This window comes from Apteryx rowi, unplaced genomic scaffold (genome assembly GCF_003343035.1).
Source record: "Apteryx rowi isolate R43461 unplaced genomic scaffold, aptRow1 scaffold_143, whole genome shotgun sequence".
Classification (NCBI taxonomy): domain Eukaryota; kingdom Metazoa; phylum Chordata; class Aves; order Apterygiformes; family Apterygidae; genus Apteryx; species Apteryx rowi.
In genome coordinates, this window is record NW_020447675.1 from 653,918 (window position 1) to 679,252 (window position 25,335).

At 41.1% G+C, this 25,335-nt stretch overlaps 1 protein-coding gene across 4 annotated transcripts in view; it reads right to left on the reverse strand.

Moving 5' to 3' along the window:
* The window catches only part of DAB2 (DAB2, clathrin adaptor protein), a 26,688-nt gene continuing 1,353 nt past the window's right edge, over positions 1-25,335 (reverse strand). Inside the window, exons 1-14 of one of the 4 annotated variants that reach the window (XM_026058122.1) lie at positions 24,113-24,237; positions 14,867-15,036; positions 13,579-13,718; positions 12,717-12,815; positions 12,273-12,404; positions 10,178-10,261; positions 9,582-9,629; positions 9,348-9,410; positions 7,624-8,259; positions 6,574-6,727; positions 5,472-5,999; positions 4,883-4,974; positions 4,035-4,102; positions 1-3,300 (exon numbers count right to left, since the gene is read on the reverse strand). In XM_026058122.1, coding sequence (XP_025913907.1) covers positions 4,040-4,102; positions 4,883-4,974; positions 5,472-5,999; positions 6,574-6,727; positions 7,624-8,259; positions 9,348-9,410; positions 9,582-9,629; positions 10,178-10,261; positions 12,273-12,404; positions 12,717-12,815; positions 13,579-13,718; positions 14,867-14,960 — 2,133 coding nt within the window. In that variant the 5' untranslated portion in view covers positions 14,961-15,036; positions 24,113-24,237 and the 3' untranslated portion in view covers positions 1-3,300; positions 4,035-4,039. Of the gene's footprint in view, positions 3,301-4,034; positions 4,103-4,882; positions 4,975-5,471; positions 6,000-6,573; positions 6,728-7,623; positions 8,260-9,347; positions 9,411-9,581; positions 9,630-10,177; positions 10,262-12,272; positions 12,405-12,716; positions 12,816-13,578; positions 13,719-14,866; positions 15,037-24,112; positions 24,238-25,335 lie in introns of those variants that run through there. The other 3 variants (XM_026058123.1, XM_026058121.1, XM_026058124.1) reach the window with 3 other exon arrangements.

Consider the following 25,335-nt stretch of genomic DNA (forward strand, 5'->3'; position numbering starts at 1 on the left):
TGAATTCGAAATTTCTTTATTTGTTCCTTTTGTTATTTATTACCACGAGAACAAACAAAGCAGCGCTTACAAACATGAAAGTCCCAGTTACTGGCAGAACTGACTTACGGTAAGTGCTCTAAAGTCCACTTTTTCTATGTGAAGACTGGGAAATAGCATAAAATAGTTTTAAGATAAAACAAATGTTTTTATTTACTAGTATCTTTAAACATAGGGAAAAATTTTTCTATTCAATTAGAGGACAGTTAACTGGCTAGTAAAAGCAGTTACTGCAGCAACTTGCATAAGGAACAAATAGTCCCTAAGTGTTTACAAGAACAAATTCAGCTTCTAACATGTTTGGAATTTTCTTGTGGAGCCTTGGAGATTTTTTTTTTTTTTTTTTTTTTTTAAAGCCAATACAAGAGAAAAGGTCCTTCAAAACCACAAAAACTGTGTGCTGAAAACTCTTCTAGCTTTCACTGTCACCAAAATTTAAACCACAGGATAGCTTTTTAGAAGGCATTCTTGTTCAGCAGTTTGCTATAATCCAGACTTAAGGCATCATGTGTTGGACACAGTCACAAGACAGAAGTAACTCATGAATAAGCTGCTGTTTAACAGTTAAGAGTTGTTTAAGTATCTAGACTCAAGCTTAAAGTGGTCACGTAGCATAAGGATATTCCACAATGCTACAAGTAGATCCAAAAATTTAATTTTAATTCTGTTCCCACCCTCACCTTTAAGTGGAAGAGGGCAGGCAGCATTTTTTCCTAATCCTTAACTTGGGATAATTTCCATTTAGAGAAATGTAAAACTGATGCAGCTTCAATGCTAATCTAAGGAATTCAGTTGCACTAAACTCCTATGTTGAACAAGAGTCCAGGACAGTTATACAGACACTTGTAATATTGAAGCAGTTATCATGAAACACTACAAGTGATGCTATGTACCATTGACAGTTTGTGGTTCTTTAAGCGAGGGACTTAAAGTGAACAGGCATTCAAACTAAGCTAGCAGACCAGCAGGCATCTTTGACCAGCCTTTAAGAGGTCCTTCTGACCCAACTCAGTTCTACAATAGTTGTTTAAGCTAGGTTGTCAGGATGATCACTACTAAGTTATAGTATTGCTGTTAATTTTAGTTTGGCTAGCCAAATACTCATTTAGATGCTTAGCTCAAGTTCTTCTGTATTCTAGTCTTATATGTCAGGCTGACARTTATAACTGTCTCCAGTACTAGAGCCTAGTCTAAAACAGTAAGTTTAATGCCTAAGAATTAATTCATCTTCATTAAACAAAAAAAAAAACCCAACACAACTAGAAAATTTGTTCTGAATGAGCTAGATATTTCCCTGCTTTAATTTGGCTCCCCCTGCATCAGTTACCTCTTACGAGCAGTTGGAATAGACAGCTTAGTTACATTGAATGGGAGGAATGAATTTTATGAAGACAAGTGCCCAGCTTCCACACCCTTGCAGAATGGGATGAGAAAGCATCTTTAGCCAATGGACAGCTTGAGTTTGTCAATACTTCTGAGCCTAATGGGATGAACTTCTAGTAACAACTTACTGTATGTAGAGTGAGTCAGCCTAGGAGACCACTCAGAACTGGGATTTTATATTTTACTGTGGGGCAGCAAGTGCTTAACAGGCCTGACTGAAGGAGTTACAGCAAAACTTAACACCATGAATAAGATAGCCATAGTAAGAAACAGCAAGACAGAAACAATTCTTAGCAGGCTCTGAACTCCTAGTGTCAGCTAAGCCACAGGATTGAGTTTTGCAGGACAGAATCAACAGCCACACTTACATTCATTTGCTATGAAGAGTTGCTTCTTTTTAATGTCATTAAGTAACATCACTTGAGATACTACAGTTTATAACAGTGTAACATCCATAAGTTTCTGCATTTCCAGTTTTGGACAAATAATCTATAGCTTTTTTTGCATTACAGAAAGTGCAAAAAGAGGTTTATATACAAGACAAATTGCATCACTGGCTGAATTGGGTACTAAGGCTGTCTTCAAGTTGATTTTTATAGCTCTCCAGTTCAGCAACTGCTTAGACATTTAACAATATTATTTCAAGTTTATACTTAGTATGAACAGAAAGACTCACTTCAGCCATCACCACTGGCCAAGAAAGTAGCTATTACAGTCAGTTATAAACCAACTGATTTAAAGGTCTGTTAGTAAAGAGGTTTGCTAGAAAAGGCACTGCATTCAAAGGGATGGAGGACTACCTCACATTAATGGCACAGAGGTGGTTTATCTTTTCACAAGGAATCTAGGCATGGAGTGAAGCCATGATTGTCTTTGTTTTCTAACATACTGAAAACATGCCACACTATATTGTGCAACAACTCAAACTGAGCAACATCAGGGACATTCACTGAAATATAAGCAAGAAGCCTATCTGCTTGTTCCATTTGTCTGCCAAGCCACCTTAAGACAAAAAAAAGCAAACCAACCAACAACAACAAAAAAGTATCTGAGTAGATTTCCCTCCCCAAAAAAAAAAAAAAAAAAAGCCATATTAGCACCAAGACAATGTTTAGTGTCCACGACTACCTGGATGCTCTGCAAGATGTGCTTCAGCTTACCTGACTCTACAGCACAGACCTCCAGGACCCTGTGAGTTCTGTTATGGACCAAGTTTGCTCAGAGTTCCACAGCCCCATGGTTTAGTCACTTTATTACACATTTATAAGAGAGTGCTAGTTTTACCATTTGGTGAATAGGCAAGTATTGGATTTTTCCTACCATACAGTTTACCTCCTTGTGGCTCAGAGACCAAGTCATATGTACAGTCACCAAATAGAAGTGAGTAGTGTCCACCTAACTTTACAACTGGCTGCTGTTGTGGTAACATGCAACTGACCTAGTTGTTGAAGATGTGGAATTTTAGCTACTAATTCAATTCCCTCATGTGAAGGTAGCATTTCTTCCCCAGGTACATTCAGTTCCTATATTATAGGACAGTAAGTGCTACAGAAACAGGAATTGAGGTGACCATATTTACAAGACAGCATGACTTAGTGTTGCTAAGCTCTTCCATGGAAGACTGCCAAGACTAAGTAAAATTACCATCCACCAATTTGAACTGGGGTGTCCAGCATGAGTCTAACTTCCCACTTGCTTTGCCCTGAATCATCTTCACAGCATGTTCTTTGAGGGTTCATGTTTCAATCCACCTGGATGTGTTTTAGATTACAGACATTGTGGAACGGCAGCAAGAGTGGCAGACAGCAAAGTGAAACAAGTAGAAAAGTCATGTTGAGAAGAGGTCCAGTTATTCCATTTGTCCTTTTCTGGTTATGCCTAGTATGATGAAAAGGATTTAACATTAGGATGGTTAGAAGTAATAGTTTTACTGCTTAAACAAGCTTAGAGCTTTTAAGAGAACAAAACTAAAGTGATATAGACTAACACTTAGCTTCTGTTAGAAGCTAGACAGAGTATTTCAGGGGAAAAAAAACTTAAAAATATGAAATAGGAATAGAACTGCTAGTTCAGCAGTTCATGTTCTCTGGTCAATGGTAAAAAAACCAACAACCACACAAAACTTTCAGATTTGCATTAGTCTCTAATGACAAAGGCTCTCTATACTTATGTTTTTACTCTCACTTGGAATATAAACCCTGAATATTTAGGAGATAGCTATATGGTGCGTTGTGTGCTAACACTATACTTAAAGAGATACCTGAAGGAATTCAGTCAGTCCCTTTGAGTTTTGCAGCACATTTATTCATTAACTTTCCTCAGTGAAAGAAAATCTAAACCTCTGGTGGCCTTGAAATCTAAGTCCAGAAAAGAACTTAAGATCCTTATTGCTAAGAAAGTGATATTGATTAGGTTTATCCAGAAAGAAGCTGTGTGCAAGTCTGAGTAGACATATTCTAGAAAAGTGTTTTTAGGAACTGGGTGAGTGCTTGCAGTACTTCAAAGGGGCATTCAGGTTAAGCCAGTGTAGTTTTCTAGACAGCTCTTTGCCAAAAGTTTTCTGATTCAAATTCAAAGGACAAAGTAGGCTGTCTTATTAGTGGAAGACTTACCTGATCTATGCAAATGGGTTGCCAAAAGGATCACCAAATGGACCAGAAGGTGGTTTCTGAGATTCCTTCTAAGAGAAAGACCACAGTCTGTTAGTAAACCTGGTAAAATCTGAAAATCTACTTTACATGCTTGTATCAGCTGGTTCCTGTTCAAAACACTTTCTGGAAAGATGCTACTCCAGAGTGCTTGCTATGTAAGCACCAAATACACGCTCTGATACAAGAAAAGCAGTCTAAAGCCATGTTGGCAGTTATCTATTAGCCTGAGGCAAGGTATCTGTTAGGAAGGCCATGTGTACTTAATGAACACTCATTTGGAGTTGAGCCAGTATTGTCATGATGAGACCTGTTTTAGCCAAATGCTAAATATCTTGAGTCAGCATCTTGGAGTTGCTCCAGAGTTTCCATTCAGGGAAATCAAATGCTGTGCCCCAAACAGAGTGATGTTGTTAGGCCACTTCTTCCCCTGGAGGATACCAAATGTGGGAGGCTCCCATTTGTTGAATGAGAGCTCTACACAGTCTGCACTCAAGTCTACTCTGCAGAGGTAGACACACTCAAGGTATGCCTTTTGCAGTTATGTTATTTTACAGTCTGTTCTAGAAGAAGCTCACAATACAGGAGTGAAGGACTGCCCAGTAGGGCCTCCCAACTTGGGAAACTGGTTATGAATCCAAGCCAAATGGAATCATGCTTTGTTAGCCTTCTTGCAAGTAACGGCCTACCAGGCTATATATTAGCCTCAGACAAGCAAAGTGTTTTGTCCTCTGGCCTCTAAAACCAGAATGGACTGGCCCTCAAACACAGGCTTCCCTACCATAAGGGAAAACATGCTTTTTACTACTTACAGCAGAGGTGCTGAAAAGGTCTGTTTTAGGTTGACTTTCAAACAGGCCATCAGCTGGCAGAGCACTCTGTCGGGGAACAGCCTTTGGAGGTTCTAGGTAGAAGAGACATACTGCTGCATTACTAAACACTTTTAGACAAATACTCAGCTCTGCCTGTATAGCATCACCCCCATCTAGTCTAGTAGACACTGCTTTGAGTGGTCCAGTAATTTTATGTCCTGCTTTCACTTTAGTGCATTTATGCTAGGCAGGATTTCTGTGCAGACCTAGTTTACTTGCATGATCTAGTCAAGCAGTTTAGGCACTAGGTGTCAGTGTTCGGCCACTGCTACAGGTTATGTTTTTAAAAAAGTTTTTAGGGGGACAATCCTTGAATCCACCCTTTCAGTAACCAATAAGTCATTTTAGTCCTAACTGATAAAGGCTAGTGGTCAGCTATCCCACTCCCTGAGCAGCTATACAAGCAGAAGAGAGATTTTACCAGTCATTTTGGCAGACAACTTGCTAGCTTCCAAGTCATCATGATCTGTACTATCTTGAGGAATGCCTACTTTACTACTAAAATAGCTGCTGAAAGCTCCAGAAGCACCTGAAAGACTTTGCTGCTCTCCTCTCCTTGCTGGTACTGCAGGTGGCTTTGTCAGCTGGAAATCTTTGAACATTTCCTTGACATCCTTCATCTCTCTGTCACCAAGTGGATCCAGAGCAATAAAGGCATCACTCTCTTTCTTGGATAGCTCCTTCTGAGGTGCAGTTCTAGGTGGTGGCTGAGGTGGGCTAGTAGTTGTTGACATGGAAGGCAGTACAGATGGTGTCTGAGCAGGTAGTGTTGAAGGTGGGAATACACTACTCTGGAATGGATTTACAGCACTGGATGGCTGTGCCCATGAAGTAGATGGAACTTGTGCTGGCTGTGCCCACAGACCAGGGGACTGAGAGGGTGCTGGACCAAAAGATGCTGGCTGGTTCCAGCTTGACACTGCTTGAGTACCAAAGGCAAGGGGTTGAGTAAATCCTGTAGGCTGAGCTGGCATCATAGATCCAGGAAAGACTGGTGCAGCCTGAGTGAAGGCAGAGGTCTGTGCACTCCATGGCGATGAAGTTACTGGCAAGCCACCTGGGAGGGAGATTGTTACACAGCACTCAGCAACCTGAGAACTCTAAGCAGAAGTGCATTGATTCTACTGTGGGTACCAGCAAGATGTTTTGCATGTGCTCTTTGTAAAAATCTGTTGCTTTACACTTAAAATGAAGGCATTTGGCAGGGGGGAAGGGGGAAGTCTACCTTTTACTCAGCTCTGTTTCAGTCCTGAATGGACCTGAGGTTGATAGACAAGCAATAAGAACATATTTAGTCCTAGCAGCAGCTACTGCACAATTACTGCCAGGTAAGTCTATAAGACTAGGGCTATAAGACCGTAGCACCTGTTACCCTGGCCTCACAAGTTGTGCCTGGCACATTTGAATCCTGTGCAACTGAAGCAGCAGGCTGTCCTTGAAGTTTAAGCCAGGAAAACCCAGTTCCAGCTAGGAGAGCAGAATTTAGGGTTCTACTCACAGAATTTACAGTCCAGGGTAAACAGAAGAGCCACATGGGTTGAGTACTATACATGAAGTAAAGGGAACTAGAACCACCATGTTGGTATTAACATATATTAGACTGGAGCAAGAGTTTCACTTTGTGAACTAACCTAGACCAGCCAGTGGAGGTGCTGTGGTAGGACTTGCTTTGAAGAGGTCCAGTGGGCTAGTTGGCACAGGTCCTGTCTGTGCCACTGAAGTCAAACCAAGGCTCTCTGTAGTTGGTGCAAACAAGTCTGAACTGAACAAGTTACTTGATGCAGTCTGGAAAGAAAAAAGCTGTTGTGAGAAAGCTTGGCCAGGCACTTGCTAGCTCCAGACTAGAGTCTTGATCTTGCTACACAAGCTTTTGTGACAGCTACTGCAGAGCAGCAAGCTTCAGTGTATTCTGTTAGGGCTCAAGTACAGAAGTCTCAAACCTTACCATTTAGTTTGAGCATATATTAATACACATGGTATTAAGTCAGTATAATGTACCATTGACTTGTAGTTACTGTCAAAGAGTAAGACTTAAAGTAACCAAATCACTTGCTAGCCTAATAAGCATGACTCCCATATGAACATTCCTGCTCAATCTGCAATATTCCCTGCAGAGATAAAGCTGTAATATTTGAAGTTGCTTCAGTCTGTATGGTACATAGCAGTTGTGTCACGGCTAGTAACTAAGTTTTGCACTGTTTAAGTACAGGAGAAATGCAACTGACCTGGAGCCACTTCTGACATCTAGTCAGACAAGTCAAGATGGCCTTCAGGAGGCAGATGCTGTCAAACTACATCGGTTTCAGTAAACTAGTACTAGCATTCTATTGTCGTGAAACCACAGGTGGACAGGCACACAACTATTGTAACAAGTTCTGGCATTATATCAAGTATCAATATACATTGCGGCATACTTACCAGACCTTTACAGAAGTATGGCAGCATTAAGGAAAAAAGTATATATTTAATTTAGTGATCATAGCTACTATAAAGCATTCTTGAAAGTTAGAAGATGCCATGGCTGAAGAGAGATTAGAGAAAGCATGGTGGGTGGGTGGAAGAGAAGTAGATGTATTGTGAAGCTGCTTAGCCAGTTATATAGCATGGAGAAAGGAAAGCTTCCTTCACCCAGCTTCTTTAAGAGCATGCATTTCACCATTAATTACTTGAACATTGTTCACCTTGACAGACCTCCTTCCTCTTCCTGGCTTGGTACTTTGTGGTGGTGGGCTAATTGTTATAGACTCATGTGACATGAGCTGGATATTGCTTTCAGAACCCAGCTTTACTCCATTCTGCAGAGATACTCCTTTGGAAGGCCCTTCCACAAACAGGTTTGATGGGGCTTTAAGAAAGCCATTCTGTTCTCTCTCTGGTACCCCATTTGGGGTTCTTGCTGCAGGCGGTTTACTCTCAAATGGCCACTGGCTTGTGAGTGCTTCTCGTCTGCCAGTTCTATTAGAAATCTGGTCAAACTGTTTACCAAAGTAGTCAATATCACCATTTGAAGCACCATTACCCACCGGTGTCAAGGTACTCAGACCTTCCTTCTTCTGATCAGCAGATTCTAGAGAATCAAATGAAGGCTGTGCAGATTGGTCTGGCTGTGCAAAAGGATCATCACTGAAAGGGTCTGGATTAGGTGTGGGAAAGAAGCTGAGATTGGCAGAAAAAGAAGTCTCAGGCAAGAAAGGTGGCTGTGGCTTTGGTTGTGGAAGAGGGGTTGTGATGCCATTCAAGAAGAGATCCTCTTTTGTAAAAGTCTGTTTGGTCTCAATTTCAGAGTTTAGATCCACTAACAGAATCTCTTTAGTTTCCTATTTGTTCAGAAAGAAAAATGAAGCAAGTTATACATAAAACTAACTTTATAGTACAGAAGTTCAAAGAAAAATAGCTGTAAATGGAGAGACCCTGGTAGCCAATACTTCATACTGATCCAGTATTTGCTGTCAGAGTGAAGTTACACTAAAGCTTGGTTTTTACAAGCCATACAAGACAGGCACTGCAAGCCATCATCAAATCAAGGCTACTCAGTTTCAGCAACTCAGTGTTAAAAGCACCAGCTTTAAGAATCTTTAGTTTGATACTAGACCCTTGTTTTACAGTCTAGAGAGTCATTAAGCACCAATTATACTTAAGTTTTTGCTGGAGTCAAGCACCATTTGAGTTCTAGTCCTTTGTTTTAACAAGATGAAGTCACAATAAGGCAACATGATTTCAGAGGTTAGCACAGTCTTGCCTTCAGAGTAAGATTAGAAAGCTATTCACAAATGGAAGGAGTTAGTATTCTGTCTCTCCACCAAGCAGGCAGTAGAAGGACACCAAGACTGAGTCACTTGCTGGAGTGACACCTATTGTAACATTGCCAATCGCATCATTGCTGATTGTGATAGAGCTTCTAGTGCCAGAGTAAACTGGTAGGATTTTTGGTGTCACACTGAGCTGTGATAAAGCAGATTCATACTTTGTGGAACAAGGCCACATCTTGATCTAGGGTCACCATCTAGACTTGCCAGGAGTCTGCTTTGAGGGACTTATGTACAGATTTACTTGTCTTTAAAACAAGCTTCAGTTTTAACAGTCTTCAGCTGAGGTTTCTGTAATAAGCCTCACAGTAGAGGTATGTGCTGCTAGTACATGTTTATAAGACATCTGACTAACAGAGGATTGTCTCTCTGCCAACTAGTCCCAAGTAAACTCTGATGGATAAATCAAGAGTGATATTAGCTACWCTTGTTAGTAAGTAGGTACTATTATAGCTCTAGGACACTAATACACTGATTATAGCTAGGCAAATGTCTTGGTGGGACCAGAAATCAGGGCTAACAAAGTGAAACAGATCTTAGCATTAGGACTGTTTTTGCTTTGAGGAAGCTTTAAGACAGTTATGCTAGGCTCTACTTACTGTGGGACTGCTCACATCAGGAGGCGTGGACATATCCCCAAACAAGTCCATCTGGTCAACTCCCTTGAAACCAGAAATATCGAAAGAATTTGCATCTGCTCTTGCATGAGCAAGAATTAAGCATCAGGCAGGTCTACTGCAGACACATAAATACTGAGTTTCCCACCTAATGTGGAGATGGTGAATTAAGAACTCCTTAATGGTATCAACATAAAGCTCTACAGTTTCACCTACCAGTTTCAGTTTGTCAGCTTGATCAGCAGGTAGTGCTTCATTACCATTCTGGAATAGATGAACAACAGTGTCAGTGATGAGAGGAATATCAAAACTTGCTCTTCTAAGCATGGAAGTCCCTTGCTTAAGGCAAGTGATATAGAAAGGAAATATGGGAGATCCCTACTCAATATTAATTCTATAGATCCCTTTCACTCCTATTTCCAATGGAACTGGGCATCTAATGCCTCTATACTGATAGCAGTATAGAGAAGTCAAAACTAGCTGTATCACAGCAGTATACATTTTCAAGTGAAGCTGAGCTGAAGTTTGGCTTACCTCAGTCTTATTGACTTCTTCACTCTGGAGAGGAAAAGAGGATTTTAGCAGCTGTATGTCAGGTAGAATATTCAGAGCCTTCTGCTTTGGATAGCTTACCAGATGCATGAGGTCTTCAAACTGCTGTTATTAGAGCTACTAATCACTGGCCTCAAAGAATCCCAGTTCTAGATATAGAGACTTTAATGTCAAGTCTCACAAGAGCCCACAAGCCAAGTCAGAGCTGCAACAGGCTTTACTTTTATAGAAGCTAGATTAGTTTACACAGTTTTACTTGCCTTTTTCTTGTCTTCCTCCTCCTTTTTCTTCATATTATATATTAGCTGGAAGAGGTCCTTAAGATCAACAACTAGAGGCTCAGCCTGGGGTAGAGGGAAAAGAGATTTTTAGGCCATGTACTATTCTGCAGCTTGCTTCAGTAGAAGTCCAATCAGCCAAACTTGCCCAAGTGGTGCAACAGTAAGGTTGAGAGATACTAAGAAAACCAAGAGTCTAAAGGGCCATCTAGTCTCTGCATAGAAGAGACCATGCAGTGTCCAGGGATAGTGGGGCACAACAGGCCCAGAGCAGTTATCAACTCCCTAGGAAAAGTTACTGTACCTTCTGTTAAGCCTATTTTTTTTTTTTTTTTTAAAAAAAAAAAACGCTAAAAGCATGGAGTGTAAGGTTTCATATGCACCTGACAACCCCTAATCCTATTTCTTCAAAAGTGCAAAGGGTATCCAAGCTCTTTAGTAAGAGTCTCAAGGAAAATTCCAGTTTGTCATCCCCCTACTCTAACACTGAACCTGGAGAAAGCTTTTATAACTAGCCCTACATTTAAACAGGGTTTGAATGGCATGTCAGCGAGGCAGACATAAGTAAAACTGCCACAGCCTCAAACGCATGGAGCAGACTCCAGTCTGAAACAGTATCTGTATCAGAATGAAAATTTAGAGTGATCAAGAAGGGAATGGCATTTCCTGCCCAGGAAGACCCTGTTCTGAGCCACCTATTAGCAGTTGGCTAGAATGGTTTGTGTTGTTGCTGAGATGGTGATAGCTTAAGCCATATTACTCAACCAATTTGGAAGTGTTGCTTGATGCATAAAGCAGCTGTATCAGTGTCAAGAGTAGGACAAGTTCTGTTCAGGCAATAGGGGCACCTTTGACTTGATCAAAAGGATCTGTTGAACAGGTCTCACTTTGTTTGCCTGTGAGCATCATGTTCTTACTCAAGGATTCTAGATATGCAACCCCTGGAAGAGCAGTTTTAAGAGTAACTTCCACAAACAGTACAGCTGCAACAGTCTAGAGCTACAGAAGTCCTGCTTAGTCCCCAGCTAGAAAAGTTTGGGTGTTAAAAATAGCAAGCAAAGAGCCATCTATAGCTTGGTTAAGCTTATAGGCTGGCAAGCAGCACCTCATGGTGAGAAGCTCAGGGGGAACAGATTCCCATCTTAAGCACAGATAAGGCTTTTGTATTTGAGCTGTGACTCCAGTGAAGTCACTACAATGCAAGACTGATCAGACAATAAAAAAAGCTCCCTAAAGAGGGAGCCTTGCTGGAGCACTATCAGCCCTACCTGTAGTGGGTCTGAAATCTCCGACATATCCTCTAGGATCACAGGCAAGGATATGTGGATGAGAAAGTTCCTGGTTTGGGGTCTTGGCTCTTCAAGTCTGTAGTCACTAATACACAATAGACATCTAACTAAAGGTCAGGCTATTTAGGAAGCTGAATAATACTCTCAGCTTGTTTATAATATTGCTTATGTACAGCTTCCCTTTATAAAGAAGCTTTAAAATCCTGCATACAAGATTTCTGTATTGGAGGAAGCCCATCACAAGAGGATCAGCATCCCTCTCAGAAGAAGTAACTCTAGTAGGACAAGACATGCCATCCATTGGTCCTAAAAGCACTATTGCAATGGAGTAAGCCTTGGTTTTCAGTATTGCCAGAGAGAAAGCATCACAAAACCTAGATTAGCGGAGTTACAACATCAGCTCTTTCTCCTGCTAATTTTGAGTGAATCTGTGGATGTTCGGCTTGGGAATTAGCCTTCTCATTGACAACATCAGGTCACAGGAAGCCATGACAATAGTTCCAGTTTATCTCACTAATGACTTCCATGGTGGATGGACAAGTTCAGCAAGATTAATCACAGTAAGCAAGGCCACTTAAGTGTCTTTATTCTGGACTACAAAGATGAAGGTGAACAAGATGAAAGCCACTGCTGTACAGTCAATGCCTATTGTCCTTCTCTAAAGGAAGGACTGATCTATCTGTGTTGATGTTCCCCTATATCTCGTAGGGCTATCAGTAAAATTCTAGACATTTATCAGATGTTAAGTATTCATGCTATAGCAAGTAAGAAGGGCCTTAGATCCATACCTGTTGTGCTGTTTTTATGGCAAAAAACTGGTGCTGGCCTTCCCCTCCACAAATATAGCCAAAGGCACGGTTGTCTGTTACATCCCGAGCAATAAAGGAGATTTTGTTCACTGGATGCTCATGCTCTATGACCTAGAATCAGGAAAAAAAAATTAAGCATCTGTTTGAACTGCAGAAGACTATATAGCTGCCCTTCTCTATAGCCCAGATGAAAAAGATTGTCAGACGCCTTCAGTTTAAGGCTAAGTTTTCAGGTTTTGACAAACAACAATAGGATGTTGAAGTCTCCTGCCAGAAAGACAGCCACATTACAACCTATTCCACTTGCAGAGTCTTATAAAAGGCCCCCACCCACAATGCCATTATGCAGTCTAGTTCAGATTGGTCTAACTCCCAAGTTTCTCACTTTGTGAGCCACATTAAGACAATGGAGTCATTTCTTACCCCAGTTTTCTCATCTACTATCTTGATACCAGAGAGGGAGATGTTCACCCAGATCTTCTGTTTGTGCTGACCCTGGGAACGGGCTGCCACTGCCATTCCCTGAAGAGAACCAATATTGAAGTATTGATGAGAGTTCTGTTAGATTTTGTGCTTTCGCTTGCCTCCTTAGCTTTCTCATGAGCCCATACTGTATCTGTATTAGTGTTATTCTAGTTACCCCTATACAACTCTGCTGTTAGAATAGCATTGTTCTTGCAACATGCCTGACTAGGTTAGAAGCGACACCTCAGAACCAGATTTTAGTTTTCCTTTGTTAATGTTTAAGAGCTTTAAAGCTTCCTAGTTCACAAAACTGCTGCAGTAGCAGCATCCTTACCTGGTCAATACAGTTCCTGACCTGATTGAAGCTATGTGAGGATTCTGCTTTCCAAAAGTAGAATCATCTTTGTTGTTGCACTTTCCCATTTATTCTTTGGTTTATCTATATCTCCAATTGTCACCATTGCCACAGTATATCAGCTTCTGCTTTGCGTTCTTGTATGAAATCACAGTTTCCCACTCCCCATCCAAAACCCAAGTGTGATCAAGTCCACACTTGGACATCCAGTATGGAGGAAAACCAAGAGGCCCATCATTATGGAGCATTTCCAAGACATTAGAGAGGCATGATGAGCTGCATTTAAGGCCACTGTCCTTTGAGCAAGGGGTTACAGATTCGGAAACAGCTTCTCTCTAGGGTAGTGCTGTTATTTCTTGATGTTACCATTAAGCCATATTTGCAGTTGTGCCAAAGTGATCATTTGATCTGCTTTCTGAAGCCTGAACAGAACATGTTCCTCACATTACCAGCTCAAACCTTTACCTTCAGCTTCATCATTGAATCCTGACTCATTTTGTCTCCTCTTGCTTCTGGGACATCATCAATGCCAATTAGTTTAGCTTTGTATCTTACACCATCACCTTTGAATCTAGCCAAGAGAGATTCATCTGTCTTTTCTGACCCTGGAGATAGAGAAGAGTTTGAAAAAGTCTAAGTTGTGGCTTTGAGAGTTTTTTTAAACAAAAGATAAAGAAATATATCAGCTATTAGCAGGTATTTAAAACTGTCTCTTGACCATAACTTACTCTAATCTTAGACCTTCCAGCAATGTATACACACCAAGGTAAGTTTTCACTCCTTTAAAGTCACAGTGCTCTTGCAGAATTCAGCCTCTGTTCAAAGAGTGAAGCCCAATGCTTAATATTTGGGGACTTCAGGACAAGCATGTGTCACATGATGGACAGAAGACTTAAATATTTATAGGGAACAAGCCAAGTAGGTATGATCACTAGGCAACAACACTAATCAAAAGTAGTACTTCTTATGTCTGCACTGAATGTTGAATAAGTCTTTCAGATGTCAGTCTCTAGTTGGTCACACCTAGTTGGTCTAGTATGGTCACAACTCTTCTTAGCCTGTATCAGTTTAGCTAATCCCTGTGCTAGAACTTTCCATTAACACTGTTAGCTCTACAACAAGTCCTGGCACCTCCATCCCAATAATCACTCAGGATTTCAGCTGTATTTGCAATTCCTGTTCCTTCTACTTTTCTGAACTACTTTGTTTTCTTCTCTGTATACCCACTGTATTCAGAGTGTGTATCTAGATATTCTGTACCGAGGTGCTTACACGACCTAACCTACGCAGGGTCTACCATATGATCTTCAATCAATCATTCTCATCAACTGAGTTCTCTAGCTTCTCTGAACATAAATCTGTATTTGTGTGCAGCATGTCACACCTCACTCCCTCTTGGGGAGAAAGGGCAAGAGTCTCTGAACACAGGTTCAGACTGATAGCTTCCTGGATAGTCCTGGGAGAGGAGTCACCTTGTCAGAAGCCTTTCATTTCCTCAGAGTCTCAATGGCTTGTTAAAGACTCATTCACTGAGCCTGATGACTAGAACAAGAATCTTGAGAACTAAAACCTAGAAAAAGCTTTCAGAGGTTAAAGCCTGCCTTCTGGTTAGATTTTACTAGCTTATTTATTCATTCCTTCAGTCACCTTGAAACTTCAGAGTCACTTTCTCTATATAATGAGACAGATCCTAGTTTTAGGCAAGTGCAAGAAGTTTAAGGAGACCTTTGCTAGAAGTATTCAAGCTCCTTACCTTTCTTTTTTTCCTTCTTTGAAGGTTGTGCTTTTGGTGGAGCCTGCTGCTCAGGCTGGCTGCTGATAGTAGTAGTTTCAGCTTCAGTAGACATGGTGAGATGGTGGTCAGCTATGCTTTCTGTGGTTTAAAATCCAAATAGCAATCAGTAGGCAGGCATAATATTTTACCTTGAAAAAAAAAGTTGTTAGACCTGTTAGGTTTTTTTTTGCTGAATAGTGAAGCCCACTAAAGCCTGAAGATTTTAGCAGCAGATCCTATAGAAAGTGTGAATCAATGACTGTTCTTCTCATGCTACACAGACCATAAAGTTACAGCCACTAGGTGATGAACCCTCACTCAGTGATACCTAATCAGTAGATCAAACTGACCTACATCTATAGGCTGTACTTGCATCATCATGTTTGAATCTGTCAAGCTTTATTTTTTCCACCCTTTAAAGCTATTTATAGTACCTCAGGTATTCTGCTGTATTCTCCTTCAGCATTGCCAGCAGTGACTCAGTAGGATGGAAGAGAATGCAAGAAATATTTGCTAGGATCCGTTCTAAAACACTCATGAAGATGGTACCAGAATACTCAAAAGAAACCATTAAGCCTTATTCATGCTTCTGAGGTAATAACACTAAATAGGTAAAAGCAAAGAAATTCCTTAGGCTGCAAACCAAAAACTTGTTCCAGGAAAGAAAAACTCAACTTTCCTGAACAGTATCCAAATGATCTTAAAAGTTTTTCAACCCCATCCCCCCCAAAGAAAACCCCAAATACACACCACTAAACTTAAGAGGAACAATGAACTACTATGACTCCTCTTCACTGCATTTATTTAGAAATAGAGGAAGAAAAGGCAGAACTATGGCTGAACCAGTAGTTATTTACCCACTCACATCTGGAAGGTTACTTGCTTAGAAAAATGGATACAGAAGGACAGGACACAAATGGACCTAAAACATGCTCTCCAGGATGTCCAGCTTCGTTCTAGAAAGAAGCAGCAGCAACCTCAAGGCATCCCAAGCCCTGCCTGCCAGTGATCCTGTGTCCATGATGTAGTTGGGGGAAGTTACTTACTGTGACTATATAATAATCAGAGCTGAGTGCATCTTAGTTTTACTTCAAAGTCAAATACAACAACAAACAGATATCCTAGAAAGGGCCAAATATGCAAGCAAGCCATCTTTAAACTCTGTTCACTCATGCCTGCCTTGAATCTGTGGAAGCCAGACCATTTATTTATTTGCTTGGAGCCACACAGCACAAAACCCTGAGGTGGAAGACAGTGGGCAGGGATACACAGAAGTTTCAGCTTCTCCACAGCAAGACAGGGAGCATTTGCAAGGATTCAACTATTCTCATGTTAGTACTTTAATTTGAGAAGAAAACCTGAGAATTTTGCAGCCAGTTTGTTTACAGGACAAACTCCCTCCCATCCTTTATCTTAGGTCTGGCACAGCTCATCTCATCTGATGAGACCTGTCAGACCACAACAGTCATTTATCATACCTTTGAAGGGCTCAATACCTTTAAGAATCAGTCCAGCAGGTAAGCCCACTGCTCCAAAGGTATAAGAATACAGGGATAGACAAGAGTTGTCTTAATGCATGTTAAGATTTTAAGTGACTACTTCTTACATCTTAACTAAAGGGTCAAGACTAGCACATAATCCCCTCAGGCTTTGCTTTAAATTTTCACTAAAAATAAAAATAAAAAAAATACATACATGTAGCTTGAGTGAGCAGTAATCTAGTTTGCTTTGGACTACTGGAGCCTCAGCCACAGCTAAATTTGGGTTTATACTTTAGACCTAAGTTACAGCTGTGCTAGAGCACAAGGTCTTTGCCACACTTAACTTCATTTTGGTTACTTGCATATCAATGGCTGCACATAAACAGCATGTAGACCACACAAACACTTTTTATTAAGATAAGCCAGATTTATATTTATAGTTCTTGCTCTTGTTTGGAGGCTTCCTTTTGCAGTACTCAATCCCTTAATGCTTCCTTACTCGGGCTGCAGGAATAAGGTAACAGGAGACCAGAACTGTTCCATTACACCCAAATTCTGAGCTTATTTGTAAAGAAAGCCAGACAGCACAGTATGGCAGGGTTAGAGATGCAAGTGCTTTAACTCAAAGACAGTTCTGCCTTCAATTATACTGGCATAGCCAAGAGCAAGATCTTTCCCACAGCAACTATGTCTGTAAACTGCTAAGTGATGTCTTTTGAATCTTCTCCATGTAGATAAGTCCACTGTTATCACCAGAGCGAGCTTAACTACTCACTCCACAATTGTATGGTCCTAATTGCTAGGCTAAATGCACTATTTCTGAAGTCTTAGGCTGCAGGTTTCCCCTTGATGTTACTATCCTGGGAGAAGAGTCTGTATCAGTAGATATGCACCACATTCTGCTCACCCAGTTACATTTCATTTTACTCTAGAAAGGTATTGTTAACAGACCACTGTTGGCTATCTTCCTCCTTTCCTATAGGCACAGTTTTGTGAAGAGTGAGCACTGGTCAGTCCTTAAGAAAGTGACTATTTCAGACCCTCAACTATGAGGTTATCTATTCTTTCAAGTCAGGCAACTGTTCATTCAACTATTAGTACTGACCTTTCACACATTTACCCTGGGAAAGTCAGTCTTAACACTTTGGGTAGACTCAGCTTTTGATGTTTAAGAATTCTGTAAAGTCCCTACAAGGAGGGCTATTGCCAGTGACAAGACATCCTTGAAATACCAGTTCCTTACCAAGAACTGAAGCATATTCCACACAGTTGAGCTGAGCAGTGTTTAAATTTTCCTAATTTGAGGCAAATGCACCAATGTGCTGCCTACCCCTAATGGTTAGATTTTAGTTCTGTGTAGTTGCACAAGGGATTGAGAGTCTTCCTCACGGCTGTAATCTGTCACAAGATTTAAAAGCTGGGCAATAATCTAACAGAAAGGCTTTTTCCTCATCTGTCACAGCAGACAAAGATAACTGCCTTAATATTGATGAAAACTTGTGTGAAAAAAGGTTAGAAACACTGAGAAGTCAGAGCCAAGAGAGATAATAAACTAAACATCTGCTCAGCAGTCTAATACTTTGTCCTTTTCACAGCCTGTGCTCCTTCTTTGTCCCTTGATACTGCAAGTACACGATTCAGCTTAAAGAGTTATTGCATGTAAATATTAACCTCAAATTGGAATCTGAGAGGCCAGGAGAGGACAAGAGTAGTTTTTACTGCCAAGTCCAATATATGCTGTTGGGAAGAAGTAGCAACCGGAAACACAGCAACAGCACAAGTGTTGAACACACTTCCCCCAGCCCATTTTTCTCTTCCCATTCCTTCAAAGAGTTAGTCATGTTCTTCTAACTAGAAGCTTGTATCAGGACCTGAAGAATGCATCCTGAGAAACATCTCTAACCATTAAGTTCTCAACAGAAGAGCTGTCTTCAGGAGGTTGATAAACAAGCTCTCCACTCAAGTGAGCATGTTTCAAGACTTCAATTTTGCACACAGGAGATAAGACTACACAGGCTGACAGCAATACATAAAATGCCTAGCAAGAGTCAAAGCTGTAAGCCAGACATATTTACCAATAAAGGACAACCCTGTCTAGCAGGATTCTATTTGTTAAAGTATAATAGTGCATTCATGTGACCCCCTGTATGACTGACCTACAGTCACAGCTATGCACAGAGATTTGTTAGATGTGAATGTATCACATTTTCTGCTTAGTTCCTGCTGTGCTGGTAGTGCCCTGAGACACACTATGCATGCATTAATGAATCAGAAATATTAATGTGCTATTCAGACATCTGCCTTTTGAACAAAGTCATCTGTGCTGGGAAACTGTGTTCTAGCATCTAACAGTGCAGAAGAGTACATGAATAGATCTCCTATAACATGACACAGGGTTACTATGATTTAGATAGGAAATTCTAGTTACCTGCTCTCTGATGCAAACAATACCATTAGTTTGCTTCCTCTACTAAAAACAACCAGATTAGTCTGTTAGGATCTAGCATAGCCAATAGCTAACATACATGAAAGCTATTAGGCTAACCTACAGGTAGGTTATACTCAATATGCATTGTTCACATTGACATGTAACAAATACCTGTTTGAATACAAGTGGTTGAAGAGAGTTCATAGACAACTTGGGTACTATTCCTCTACAGTTTACACCATGTCTGGAACGCAAGAATAGCATCACTTGCCAGAAGATTAACAAAATACAGGCTCCTGTGCTGCCAAGTCTAACTCAAGTGCCTACAGTTAGTCTTGTAAGAGCGCAAAGGACATTAGCCTAGCTTGTCTGACAAGGGAAACTGTCAATCATCCCCTCAAAGAGGAAGGTCTAGACTAGCAATGCCCCCCTCCTTTCAAAGAATTGCAGAAGAAACTGAAAGGAGGGAGGCCAAGATCAGTGGTTTTAGTCTAAATAAAAAAAAATTAAACTAAAAAAAAAAAACAAATTGTGCAGCTACCTAGTTTAGACTATAGGTACTTGATCCTTCTTTTAAGGACAAATCAAGTTTATTTGCTTGGCTAGGCACCAACACCAATAGGACAACTGTCTGGCCTAACCTAGAGTTTTTCTAGATTAAAAGGACTTTACTTAAGGATCTGCTCAAATATTCCTTTTCTTTCCCCTACATCCATTAAGTTTCTTACTTCTTTCATGCAGCTTGCTTTAAGGCCTCTAAGTAAGATGGCAGAACATTAAACAGGAGAACAGATCAATACTTTGCAGAGGTATTAAGATAGCCCTATGTCAAGGGCTCCTTTACCAACAGTTCCCTTCTGGAATAAGCTACAGCTGTAGTTGTACTTACCACTGCAGAATTGGGCATGCTGTATGTGACCAAGGCTGTTGAACTATCAGTAATGAGAAACAGGAAAGGGCAATATTCATCTGCTTGGTGGGATAGAGGTGTGGTAATGGACATCTAGGGAACACCTTCCTCATGCTGCTCCCTTCCCTCCAGCTCCTACTGGAAGGTAGGTAAAAATCTTTCAATACGCCAATTAGTCATGTCAGCTACATATGTTGGCATGCACCACTGTTGGTGCAGGATCCTGCCTGTGAATCTCTACCCAGACATCTTAACCATTTCATTCTATCTGCCAATGGTATTTCAACAGCTGAACAGAACAGTCTTGTTCTCATGATATCAGTGCATTAGTCTCCTGTGCTGTTTGGTTTTAAGCAAGAACCTAAAAAAATTCAAATTTAAAGTTCCTGAAACCATTTTCTCCACACTTGAATCACTGGAATTAGTGAAGTGAACACTAAGTTAGCAGCTTGAACTGAGCAACCACTTCAGTTCAAGTGATGCAATCAGACTGGTACTTTTTGCCATAGTACCATGTTTGAGAACATCATTACTGATCAAATAGTCGGTCACTTCAACCCAGCTACCACAGTAGTGGGCTCTATTTTGGGTTTCTCTTCCAATTGCTATGGGACCAGTGTTCTAATATACCTAGAACAGCTGTAGAGGTATCAGTGGAACTCATGACCAGTTTAACAAGACATTTGGTTAACAACTTGCTATGGTATAACTTGGCAAGTATTGTACTCCTCTCACTTCTTAAAAAAAAAAAAAAGTGTTCTTCAGTTCTTTAAAAACTACTGCCATCTGGCCCACAGAAGACTTCATCTCAAGTTGAAGGGAACTAGCACTGTCAGTCCTTTTGATAGCCTTGCTGGGTCTCTGGACATCCTTGGACACTGAAGTTTAGACAAAAGTTTTTCTTCAGCTATCTCAGCTGATGACTTGTTCTGGGAACCCTGCAGCATCTTGCAACAAGTCTTTTTGTAATCTTTCCAACCCTCATGCTCAGCATTCAGTATCCCAACCTATTAGCTTATTCCACAGGTTAAAAAAATCCCTTTACCTTTAACATCAGCAATGCCATTAATTTAACTAGACTCTTCTTTTAGAAAGACTGAACTCTTTCTTACAGATCTATTTAGTTGGTAATCCTGGCTTATTCTTACATCATACACTTACAGAAGGTCACTAGCCTACTTCTGCAGTCCTTACAAGAAGGCTTCCACAAGAAGTTTCCTCATAACAATCCTCCAGAAAAATTGCATGCTTTAACATGTAAGCAGTACTCCTTTATGCCACTCACTTCAGTTTCCAGTGCTGAAGCCCTGGAAGTCAGAGCTACTGAGCCAGGGCTCAGTTGTCTATTCTAGCTACTGCTCAGGAAAGCATCACCTGACCACTCACAAGGTGGGGAATCTCAGGCAAGGTGTATGTCAAGACTTACTGGATATACCAAGCAACCTGGAAGCAAAGCAGTTTTTGGTCAACGCAGCAAGTGTTTATTCAGATGCAGAATGTCTGATAAAAAACACAAAACGCCACACAAACAGAAAAACACCCCCCTGCCCCCCCCCACACCCCCCACAGCACAAACACTTCACTTCCAGCTGCACTCCTAACTCTTTCCTGCCTAGGAGGACTGTTTCTGATCTTCTTACTAGTTAGCACAGCAAAGGACTCTTGCCAATATCTGTGCTTTTCATCCCCTTCTTCAGGGCAGGAACTTGACACATATTGAAGCTGTTATGATAGGTTATTTCAGCTGCATGCTGTTAACTGTCCAGCACTGGCAGAGTTATCCCTCTTTGCAGTTTGGGTGTGTGCAGGCTGTACTGGGAGAGATTGTACATGTTCTGCATAGTTTATGCTGAATTATAAGTGTTCTCTCTACCTGTTCACAAGTGTATCTGCATGAGAAACAGGATTTTCTTGTATTCTTCAGTTCACCCAGCTTAAGATCAGCCATCACCACAGGATCAACTACTGCAATCTGTTTATCCAGAAAGTGCTTACCCAACCTGATAATCCTATGAACAGCCAGAAACCTGTCCTTAAGCATTCATTTCAGTGATTTGACAAAACCTCCACCCAGCCCCCAGCTACTGCTAACCTTTGGTTACATGAGCTGTTGTATCAGTCATTGGTCACAAGAGCGAGGACTGACTCATGCAACAAGTGTGAGTTATGTTCCTGGTACATTACTGGAAGACTGATGAGTCTGTTTGCACCTTATAAAGGTAAGTTCTACAGCAGATTTTCAGTCCTCAGTTTGGTAGTATGAAGCATGCTGCTTGTTACAAGGATTACTCTTGCCTTCAAGATTTTGTCATTACAAGGGTCTTAGCTCTCACTTGTGTATGCAGCAAGCCAGGCAATGGATAACTAAACGAGGCAAATCTAAGCAGGATGCACAGAAAGACCTACACCAGAGGTTTAAAAAACAAACAAACAGCTAAAACATGCAGTTTTCAAAACTACACAGCAGCTTGTTCAGTAGCTGTCCTGCTGAACTGGTAGTCAGGTCTCTACTGCAAAATGACTGTTTTGCAGTAGGTTTACCTGTAGGTAACTGTACTTACACATGCCCTTCTCATTTGCACTACAGAAAGTTTACATTATTGCTCCTAAACCCAGACTCTGAAGTAATCCTGAAAAGGCTTTCCCTAACTTTCCAACTCTTCATCTGAATGAAGATCTTCATGTCAGATTATGAGACGTCTGATTGCCATCAGAAGGGTGCAAAGACAAGATCAGATGTCAGCCATCCATCCTGCTCTGGACTTCACCTTTTCACAGGCCAGGCTAGATGTTTGCAGATAGATCTGTCATTCAAAGTGCTAGAAAACTACTTCCTAGTCATATAGCAATGCTTGTGCCCTCCCTTAGAGCACAAATAGCCCTGTTTAGTGGGGGCACAGAAGTTACTCTGCAAGCTAGATCTGTAGTTTGCAACATTAATGCTACATCCTTAGCATTCCCTGCTCATCCTGTTGCTCCCCAAGGAGAAAGCCTCATCCCTATGTGTTTAAGCTACAGGACAGGTGTATTACAGACTTCTTGCAGGAGGAGACTTGCAGTCACGTGAAACATCAGCATTAAGAGTTCAGTATACTCTGCTAGAGGAGCAAGTTGCCAGTTGACATTGTCACAAAGCCTCCTGAACATCAGGGTAAAGGTCTGGTATCCTGTCTCTCTGACCTAGTTGCTCTCTTCAAGAGATAATCCTCATTGAAATATTTCACTTCTTTTCATCTCATTGCTTAAGGATACAACATGAACTGGCAGAGAGGCAGGAAGTTCAGCTCCAAGGCCAACAAACTGTCCTTAACTGCCCCATAGTGCTGGGAAAGCTGTGATTTAAGGCGACATACATCAGCTACAGTGCTTTATTAGAAGTTAAAAAAGTCTGCAGGGCACTGCAGCTGAGGAACTTAACCCTCAAGCATGCCATAGCAGATGAAAGGCACATCCCTTCGTTAAAGCTGAAATTGGAATGGTCTATGCACCCACTGACCTGGGCTAACAAGCAGAGGAGAAGATGCTTTGTTCAGCACTCAGCTGGCCAGCTTGTATGAACAAGCTAATCCAGTTTAAACTGGTACATCTTGTTTGTTGACTAGGTCTGCCACTAGTGAGCTATACTTCATCCAGCTTCTTTATAACCCTTAGACCCTTGAACCTAGGTACAGCCTCAAAACCAGTTTCCTAAAGTCAGTTTGTTTTGCCACTTACTGGTACTCAGATACCACATTCTACCCAATCCTTTTAACAACTCCAAGCTGCATTTCTGTAGAGTCCATCATCCATAAGGTAGAGAGTGGTGGCTTACTGCCAGATTGTGTTGCACAGTGGAAGCTTAAGACCTCTTAGTATTCCTCCCTCCCCAAGGAGAGGGAGTCTTGATTCTCCTAATAATCCTTCTGCTATCTCCTCATTATTTCATTTGACAGAACCTAGAAAGCAAGCAGGATTGCTCTCTCAGTACTGTTCCCCAAACAAGTTGGCTTTCTCTGGATGCAGAATTTATTCCTTAGTTGTAAAAGCAAGTTTATGCTTTTGAAGTGCTCACACATTGCTAGCTATGCTGAATACCATCCACAAGCATTCCCAAGAACTGGGTTAACCTAGCAGGCCACACAGCTGTCCCAGTAGTATGAAGTTCACCAGATAAGAACAGCATCAGTAGGAAAGAAAAAAAAAAACCTGCAGGCCTGGCAAGTGTGCAATGACTATAGCATATTATGCACTATTTACTACACATCTCAGGCTGCAGTTTTAATTCTAAAAATTCTGCTCAGACACCAGCCCATGATTCCCCTCACCCTGAGACTAAGTACATTTAATTGCTTTTCCACAAAGACCAAGCCTTTTTTTGCCACCCTCTGCATTTAATATCATATTCATCTATTTAGAATGCTTCTTACCATATTTGATCATGAAGTAAAAGCCTTGCATAAGAAGTACAATCATAGCATCCGCTGGTCCATTGGCTCCAATGATTGGGTTATCCAGGTACTTTAACAAGCAGTACTCTTCTCATTGAGAAAGTGAGAAGTGTACTGCAGATGTACAGAGATATTTAGAAACTTAGCAGAAGGCACATTTTAGAATGGATAACCATCTCTACCTTCACAGAAGGAAACTGATGCCAGGTTTTTGGCATCTGGCCCATCCTTCCAACTGATAGTGCTGTGCACAACTGCTGGTGCTCAGCCAATAGCTTCATTTGAAGTAAGAGCACAATAGATGAGAAGCATTATCATGAGTCACAAGACTAGCAGAGTAGCACTTGTCATTCTCCCAGTCTTACTATCTGGAATGAGACTACACAGAAAGACACTGTTAGATTCCTCTTATCAGAACTAACTCTTGTATTTAAGACTCAGAGCACCTGTCATTGGCTCCACTTGATCCTGAGCCTTCCTACTCTCCAAGTCATGAGGCTTGCTAGTTAAGCCTCTACTTTGAGGTGTCACCTGATGCTCATTTAGCACTTACATTGTCCTCATCACTTAGTTCTCCACCCCCAAATGCAAACACTAGCAAGTTTCTGTTAATAGAAATTACTGCTTTAGACTTGACAAAGTTCCCTGAATATCCTGAGAACTTTAGATGCCTGACTACGCATCAAGAGCCATTTGAGTCGAACATGACTGCAGTAATTCTTTAAATAGACATGGTGGAGGACTCCTCCAGACAACTACCTTCACAGCTAGGTGAGATTTGTTTTGGATTCTGCTTTGGCTGTCCAGTCAGCCACCTACTGCCTTGCCTTCCTCCTGAGAAGGTCCTATAATCACCTGATGGAAGCTGATCTGAAGACTTATCAGACACCAGGGCATGTTTTCAAGTTACTGGTTGCAGGATTTCACAGCCAGCTAGAATACATAACTTCATAATTACCTTATTTCACTTGAATCTGTAGCTCAGTTTTGCTTATCTACACAGGAGTTTCAATCCCTAAGCATACCTATGCTCATTCCTTGGCCTGTAGTATGCAAGTCTTTAGGCTTACATGCTCTCAGATCTGATCCCTTTTGGACAGCCTTGTTTTTCTCCCCTTGTGGAAGCTACAGGAGAATTTTGAGTTAAAATAGTCTTTTAAGGCAAACAAACTTCAAGAGAAGATGAAAAGGATTTCTACTCC